The 8,938-nt window shown below is 43.4% G+C and overlaps 1 protein-coding gene across 6 annotated transcripts; it reads right to left on the reverse strand.

Annotated features, from left to right (window-relative positions):
* Positions 1–2,036: 2,036 nt before the first annotated feature.
* On the reverse strand, positions 2,037–4,428 carry LOC106577307 (cytochrome P450 26A1). 6 transcript variants are annotated; one of them, XM_045701191.1, is made up of 6 exons: positions 3,781–4,428; positions 3,446–3,670; positions 2,836–3,117; positions 2,568–2,711; positions 2,364–2,521; positions 2,037–2,295 (listed from the first exon to the last, which is right to left on the reverse strand). In XM_045701191.1, exons 1-6 carry the CDS (start codon positions 3,967–3,969, stop codon positions 2,292–2,294), a joined length of 1,002 nt encoding a protein of 333 aa, XP_045557147.1. In that variant the 5' UTR covers positions 3,970–4,428; the 3' UTR covers positions 2,037–2,291. The 6 variants fall into 6 exon arrangements, with proteins under 6 accessions (XP_045557147.1, XP_045557150.1, XP_045557146.1 ...); XM_045701194.1 differs by having other exon boundaries at positions 2,037–2,453; positions 2,500–2,521; positions 3,781–4,419; XM_045701190.1 differs by having other exon boundaries at positions 2,037–2,453; positions 2,500–2,711.
* Positions 4,429–8,938: the final 4,510 nt, after the last annotated feature.

The raw sequence follows: 8,938 nt of genomic DNA on the forward strand, positions 1-8,938 counted from the left end.
ATGGCTGGAAGGTGAGTGATGGCTGGAAGGTGAGTGATGGCTGACTACAGCTGTGAGTGATAGTTGAAGGTGAGTGATGGCTGACTATTCAGCCGCTACAGGGAGATGGCTGGAAGGTGAGTGACATTATTAATCAAGCATACAAAAAGAGATGTTTTTACTAAACCATTTTAAGTGAATTTATTAAATAAAACTGACTTGATAACAGGAGCCAGCTGGTTTTTAGATTGGTAGTATCATAAAACAGTACTAGGGCAACGCCGTTTACTTGACCGCGGAAACGCCAAGTTTAATTTGACCGCCAAACGCCAAGCGTTTACTCTGACCGCTAAACGTCGCTGCGCTTGACTTGACCGCGGAACGCGCGTTTACTCTGACCGTGAAATGCTATGACTTGACCGGTGAACGCTAAGTTTACTTCTGACCGTGAAATTCAGCTAAGTTACTCTGACCGCTAAACGCTTAAGCGACTTGGATCATTAAACGCTTAAGCTGCCTGACCGTGAAAACGCTAAGCGACTCTGACCGCCGAACGCCTAGCGACTTTTGACCGCCGAAACACTACACTGCGTAACAATTATTAGGCAAATTGTATTCTCGATTAATTTTATTGTTGAACAAAACACAATGCCCTAGTAATCCAAAATGTTATTAACCCAAAGGAAAAGTGAGTTTGTCTTTCAGGAAATATACAAGTGTGCACAATTATTGTGGGCAACTAAATTACAAAATAATTTCTCTCAACTCACTTGTTTATTCTCAATTTTTAGAGTAAGGTAACAGATAAGCAAAATGACAATTATATAACATTTTGGCCTTTCAAAATATTCAGTGACCAATATAGACTTTCTTATTTTCAACACCGTGAGCCTTCCATCCATGGAGTTCGCTTTGTTTCTTTGATCTGTTCACGATCAACCTCGCTGAAGCAGCAACCACAGCTCAAACGTTGCCCAAAAGGTGTATTGTTTCCCTCACTGCACCCACGCTTGAGAAGGTGCAGTTTAATGGTATTTAAGTCAGGTGTGAGTAAAGGGGGCCAGGTATTATTCAGGCATCTTTGAGGCTCCTTGCTGTTCAGCTGCCAGTGAGCATTTTGATGTATGTGATGGAGCATTGTCCCGTATAAAGATCATGGCCTTCTAGAATGCTGAGTGGACTTCTTCCAGTACCACTGTTTGACGAAAGAATCTTCCAGAAACTGGCAGGTTTGGAGTTGAGTTTGTCCATTTTAACCCGAAAAAGGTCAACTACCTCATCCTCATGATAAAGTGGTGCCCATACCAGTACCCTCCCTTCACCTTGCTGGCACCTGACTCAAAGTGGTGCCCCCTGTGTCATTACTGATCCAGCCACGGCCCATCCATTTGGTCACTGAGTACTTTATTTCATATCTGTCCGCCAAACCTTGAAAAACTATCTTCCGGTATTTTGCCCTATCTGACGCCTAACTTGTAATCTTATTCAGTGGTGGTCTTGTTTAGCTCTTCTTGACCTTGGCCATGTTCCTGAGCACTTGACACTCAGGCTTCTGAACACTCCCAGGTAGGTTGCAGTTCTGGAATACGTGGCACCGAGGATACAACGGGTTCCTGGTAGTTTGATGTTTGAACCTTATCAAGTCTTTTGCAGTTAATTTGCACCTTTTTCTTCCCCATGCTTTTTTTTGATACAGTTGACTATTCGCAACAAAACGTTTGAATGTCGGTGGTACACCTCAATAGTTGAGCTATTTAAAGAGTGTGATCGTCTGAAAGGCATTTTACATTTTTGGCTTTTCATTGTAGTTAAATCTCGTTTTTTGGCCCATTTTACCTGGAGGTAATGAGGTTGCCTATCAATTATGCACACACCTTTGATATAAGGTGTTATCTACTTTCGCCACAACCTCGGCTTCCTTACACAAATAATATCACCTGTAAATGAGCAATCCACAGATTCAAGTTTATATGGTTTGGAGTTGGAATGTGAATAGAAACAATGATAAGATCAGAATACCACTTGCCTAATAAGAGGAAAAGAGGAGAGAGGAAAGAGGAGAGAGGAAAGAGGAGAGAGGGAAAGAGGAGAGAGGGAAAGAGGAGAGAGGGAGGAGAGACATTTGTTTTATTATTATTACTCACTGAGCAGAGATTCTTATAACACCACATCTGGTTTAAATGTACATTTATCATCTTAAGAACAAATTCTTATTCGGTTACTGGCCCCAACGCTCTAACCACTAGGCTACCTGCCGCCACCCAACGTCTCTGTGGTTGAAGATGGGGGATACATGTATAGGGTAGAGAGTATTACCTGCACGCTGAACGGCTCGTCTCTGTGGTTGAAGATGGGGGATACATGTATAGGGTAGTGAGTATTACCTGCACGCTGAACGGCTCGTCTCTGTGGTTGAAGATGGGGGATACATGTATAGGGTAGAGAGTATTACCTGCATGCTGAACGGCTCGTCTCTGTGGTTGAAGATGGGGGATACATGTATAGGGTAGAGAGTATTACCTGCATGCTGAACGGCTCGTCTCTGTGGTTGAAGATGGGGGATACATGTATAGGGTAGAGAGTATTACCTGCATGCTGAACGGCTCGTCACTGTTCCTACTGATCTCTATCAGCTGTTGTAGCGCATCTCTGTGTTTCACCTCACCACCATCAATTTTTTTCTGGATATTCTCCTCGATTTTGGAGTGGATTAAATTTCGGGCTTTCAATCCCTGTAGATAAAAAGAGATGTTTTTTTTTTAAAAAACATTAATTTAAGCCCTGACAATATCCTAAATACATTCTTTTAAAAATAAAAAATGTGATAGAATTAGAATTGAGTGTACCGCTACTTACCCGGTACAAACCGCTGAAGGGGACATCGACGGGCAGGGAGAAAAGGTTCTTGATCATCTCTTCGAAAGCCTCAACCAGCTCCTGTTCGTCGGTTTTGATCTGGTCCGGGTCAAAGCCCAGGAGGATCCTCATGGCGATGCGGAACATTAGGCGCTTCATCTCCGGGTAGACTAGAACGTAGGAGTCCTTCTCTAGCCATTCCGTCACGGCGCTCCTCACCTCCTCCTGGATCACGGGGATGTAGTGTTCCAAGGCATCCCGGGAGAAAGCTCTCATTATAGCCTAAAATACAGGAGCAACTTTCCGTTAAGAGGGGAGGGACATTTAAAATAAAATTAAAAAACACTTTAAATAGGTGCTGATTTTAGCCAAATATCTATGCGTAAAATACATTTAATTTGCTATTTTAAACATGGCTGCTGATTTTAGCCAAATATCTATGCGCAAAATACATTTAATTTGCTATTTTAAACATGGCTGCTGATTTTAGCACCCATTTTAAACATGGGTGCTGATTTTAGCCAAATATCTATGCGCAAAATACATTTAATTTGCTATTTTAAACATTTTATTCATGCAACAAACAAAAGTTTTAAAGCCACCTACGCACCTTCTTCTTGTTTTTGTGCTGAGTCCCGTGCATATTGGAGAGCGTGTCCGATCCCAAAATAGTTCTGACGGAAGCGGGCCACTGCACCGCGACAAGTTTATGTTCGCCCAGCAGAATCTGTCTGACGTTGTTCGCTCCCATGACACGCACTGTGGGGTTGCCAAAGAGATGCGTTCTGTAAATGCAGCCATACTTCCGCCGTTTCATCTGCAGGAACTTTCTCCTCTGCAATAAAATAAATAAAATGTTTGTTTATTATCAACGCAAAACATATACCAACAGGTAATATTACACAATATTACTATTATTAATACGTTTGAAAGTGTTATAGTTACCTGGAGAAGGAGTTGGAGCGTCTCTCCAATGAAAGGTAAGCCCATGGACCCAGGTGGGAGAGAGGCTCGACAGCTGGGATCCCGACCACGGATCAAATAAACTTCCCATAACTTCACCGCGACTAAAAAGAGAAAGATTGGAAGCACAATCGTACACAGAAGTGTCGCCACCAAAGTGTTCAAAGCCATTGTACTAGTGCGCGTAACGAGTCGAGTAAAACCAAACCAACTATAAACCTGTGAGGACTTTTAGATGGAGCAAGAGTTTGTTTGCTACTGAAAGTCTTGGGTGTTTTCTACGGCCTTTTTATACCCTTTCCCCCCCAGGTCTCGGCCTCCTGTTACTTTGGCTTGGCGACAGAAATTAGTTCACACAAAGTTCATCTTTAATTGTTGTGCCATCTCGCTCCTCCCACCGAGTAGCAGCCTCTCCAAAAAAACCATTTGTTATCGGCGCATTTTAATACCACCTCCCGCTGGAGACGCACAATCAGGGATTTAACTCTGAAAAGGTGTTTAAGTCCCTCTAACAATAGGAACCATCCAAGGTGTCTTTGTTGCAAATATTCCGCCGTTTAGCCTCATTACATGTGATGAGTTCTGCGTGTAATGCCCAGAGCGGGGTCTTAATTGAAAGAGCGTTCAACACATTTCAATTAGCGCTGTTGGCTCCGAATTTAAATAATTTACCTTAATCCTCTTTAAATTCCAACACACGTCTTTGCTTTATTCGACTCATGCATTAAATAAAACTGAATTTGGTCAAATTAAATCAGTAAACAATCGTGTGAAAGCTTTAATCCAGCATTTTGTTGGAATAACTAAATGTGTTTATATTGTATTTTATTAGGTTATACGAATTAATGACAGTTGTTTTTTTGGAAGGCTAAACTGACAAGTTGTCAATTTTCTTTAGAGAGTTGTAGGTGTCCGGTGACGTAGTGTTCACCCTGGTTAAACTGGTCTAATCTAGAATGAGACTTTAACCTGTTGACTGTCTTGACTCTACCGCGTCCCTCTGCGGTCGGTGACGCTGCTCTGTCTGTATCTGTGGAAAGGCCTCTGTTATAAAAATAAAAAAACGATATCTTGCTTGCAGTGGGTTCAAACTTGGGTCAGTTGGTTGGGGGAAAAAAACAACTTGTCTTAGTGTTAACAAGGTTACTGGTAGGCTAAACATGTAAAGTAAACACCGCTGAACCAACCCAGTGTATTTGGAATCCCTTTTTTTTACGACAGCTTTAACAGGGGACGGACAAGGGACTCAGCCAGTCAAGCAGGAGACAGCATGGCTCCACACATTTTACAGCAACACATTCTACGCTTCCCGTTCCCCCATTCTCTCTCTCTCTCTCTCTCTTTCTTTCTCTCTCTATCTCTCTGTCTCTCTCTCTCTCTCTGTGTGTCGGGTCTCACCGAGGTGCTGAAGCGTTGCCCTGCAGTTCACCTCGTCACTATGTATGTAGTAATCCATGCTAATAGATTGAGGAGAAATAGCTCATATTCTCAGGCGTTTAATTAAACGCACATTTCCTGATTAGGAATTGAACCACATAGCCTATCCGAGGGAACTGAAGGGCGTGTATTATGGCATTACCTTTACTACACGTTTGAGGCGTATAGGTTATCTCAAACAAAACTGCCCTCCTCCGGTGAATAAGAACATTGTGTGAAATAGTTCCGTGATGTCATTTCCTTACTCTAGTCCACACTGGTGTCAGCTGAAGTTCAAGAGTACATCCATGTTTACATTTTAGTCATTTCGCAGACACTCTTATCCAGAGAGACTTACAGTAGTGAATACATACATTTCATACATTTTTAGTCATTTAGCAGAGGCTCTTATCCAGAGCGACTTACAGTAGTGAATGCATACATTTCATTTAAAAAAATGCTCCGTACTGGTCCCCCCCGTGGGAATCGAACCAACAACCCTGGTGTTGCAAACACCATGCTCTACCAACTGAGCCACACGGGACCATCCCTCAATGGATATTCACAACAGTCCATACGGACACATCATTTAACTGTTATATCCAGGTGGTCTTTAATACGCGCCTTTTAATAATAGCCTATAGAACCACCGTCTGACCCCGTGACCAATCATGTATTTCCTTTAGTTACAACCAGGACATTGACTTAAATGGTCACCAGTGATGTTTTTTTTTCGTGCTTCCTGTCCCAACAAAATGCATAGCTATTACGCGCACCGCTCTGTCTGTCTGTGTGTGAGAGAGAGAAACGGAGGAAGAGATTGAGAGAGGTGAGGTCTGTGTGTGTGTGTGTGTGTGTGTGTGTGTGTGAGAGAGAGAAACGGAGAAAGAGATTGAGAGAGATGAGGTCTGTTTCGGGGGGCGCATCGTCAGCGATTAGCTGGAGGCGGGAGAGGCTCTGCAACACCAGGAGGGGGATCTCTCCTCATTTCCCAAACGCTGGCGCTGACCTGCCAGTGCCCTACACCACGGACCCTGACATCTTGGTGAACTCCCGCGCACCAGCCAAGTTCACTGTCCATCAAATAACGAGATAGGAGACCGGGGACCGAGCATGAACGAACACCGAGACAGCAATTACAGCAGAACAGTTATTATCTCCCGCTGTCGGTCAATCACACAAATCAAATAAAGCCGTAACAGTGTAATTGGGTCAAGAGATAAAATGGCGTCCCACTTGTTGGAATAAAACGTTTTAACTGGAGCCTTCTACTTTATATTATCACTACTAGCCTGTAAACTACCCACTAGGATAATGTAATATATATTATCACTACTAGCCTGTAACCCACCCACTAGGATAATGTAATATATATTATCACTACTAGCCTGTAACCCACTAGGATAATGTAATATATATATATTATCACTACTAGCCGGTAAACTTCCCACTAGGATAATGTAATATATATTATCACTAGTAGCTTGTAACCTACCCACTAGGATAATGTAATATATATTATCACTACTAGCCTGTAAACTACCCACTAGGATAATGTAATATTTATTATCACTGCTAGCCTGTAATCTACCCGCTAGGATAATGTAATATATATTATCACTACTAGCCTGTAACCTACCCACGAGGATAATGTAATATATATTATCACTACTAGCCTGTAACCTACCCACTAGGATAATGGAATATATATTATCACTACTAGCCTGTAAACTACCCACTAGGATAATGTAATATATTATCACTACTAGCCTGTAACCCACTAGGATAATGTAATATATATTATCACTACTAGCCTGTAAACTACCCACTAGGATAATGTAATATATTATCACTACTAGCCTGCAAACTACCCACTAGGATAATGTAATATATTATCACTACTAGCCTGTAACCCATTAGGATAATGTAATATATATTATCACTACTAGCCTGTAAACTACCCGCTTGGATAATTTAAGACAGATCAAACTATTGTTAACATCATTCATTCACAGTTTCTTTTTTTTAATGACCATATATCTTCCATTAAAACCTCGATGTGTCTCTCTTTATGTGCTGTGCAAAGGGCTCCCCTGTCCACTTATAGAGGGGAGGAGATTTGATTTGTAGGTTTGCATGACGTATGTGCAGTTGGAGGTTCTGTCACAACAGGAGAGAAGGGGGGGTGAAGTCAGGAGAGGCACCGCTCAGCGGTTCACCCAGAGGTCAGTCCCTCCGGTCCCTCCACCCAGGAGAGGCACCGCTCAGCGGTTCACCCAGAGGTCAGTCCCTCCGGTCCCTCCACCCAGGAGAGGCACCGCTCAGCGGGTTCACCCAGAGGTCAGTCCCTCCGGTCCCTCCACCGAGGAGAGGCACCGCTCAGCGGTTCACCCAGAGGTCAGTCCCTCCACCGAGGAGAGGCACCGCTCAGCGGTTCACCCAGGGGTCAGTCCCTCCACCGAGGAGAGGCACCGCTCAGTGGTTCACCCAGAGGTCAGTCCCTCCGGTCCCTCCACCCAGGAGACGCACCGCTCAGCGGTTCACCCAGAGGTCAGTCCCTCCACCCAGGAGAGGCACCGCTCAGCGGTTCACCCAGAGGTCAGTCCCTCCAGTCCCTCCACCGACCCAGTGGCTCTAGGTGCAGCCATTCCCCCCCGTCAGGTCTAATTTCTCTGGGCTTGTTTGAGGGAGGGAGTCCCGGTAGGTGGAGTTATATCCATCCTGTGGAAAAACACCCTCAAGTGTTTTTTTTTTTAGTTGAATGGGAAACAATGGGCCATTTATTACGTCAGATTTGTATTGAAATGAAAAAGGTGTGAGAGGAGAGAAAAGAGGGATCATGATTTAGAATGGGTGTAATGTGTAAATAGGTCGGGCTGACCTCTGATCTGATTTAGAATGGGTGTAATGTGTAAATAGGTTGGGCCAACCACTGATCTGATTTAGAATGGGTGTAAAGTGTAAATAGGTTGGGCCAGCCTCTGATCTGATTTAGAATGGGTGTAATGTGTAAATAGGTTGGGACAACCACTGCTCTGATTTAGAATGGGTGTAATGTGTAAATAGGTTGGGTAGACCACTGATCTGATTTAGAATGGGTGTAATGTGTAATTAGGTTGTGCCGACCACTGATCTGATTTAGAATGGGTGTAATGTGTAAATACGTTGGACCGACCACTGATCTGATTTAGAATGGGTGTAATGTGTAAATAGGTTGGACCGACCACTGATCTGATTTAGAATGGGTGTAATGTGTAAACAGGTTGGGCCAACCACTGATCTGATTTAGAATGGGTGTAATGTGTAAATAGGTTGGGTAGACCACTGATCTGATTTAGAATGGGTGTAATGTGTAATTAGGTTGTGCCGACCACTGATCTGATTTAGAATGGGTTGAATGTGTAAATAGGTTGGGCCGACCACTGATCTGATTTAGAATGGGTGTAATGTGTAAATAGGTCGGGCCGACCTCTGATCTGATTTAGAATGGGTGTAATGTGTAAATAGGTTGGGCCGACCTCTGATCTGATTTAGAATGGGTGTAATGTGGAAATAGGTTGGGCCGACCACTGATCTGATTTAGAATGGGTGTAATGTGTAAATAGGTCGGGCCAACCACTGATCTGATTTAGAATGGGTGTAATGTGTAAACAGGTTGGGCCGACCACTGATCTGATTTAGAATGGGTGTAATGTGTAAATAGGTTGGGCCGACCGCTGATCTG

The sequence above is a fragment of the Salmo salar genome, chromosome ssa18, assembly GCF_905237065.1.
Source record: "Salmo salar chromosome ssa18, Ssal_v3.1, whole genome shotgun sequence".
NCBI lineage: Eukaryota > Metazoa > Chordata > Actinopteri > Salmoniformes > Salmonidae > Salmo > Salmo salar.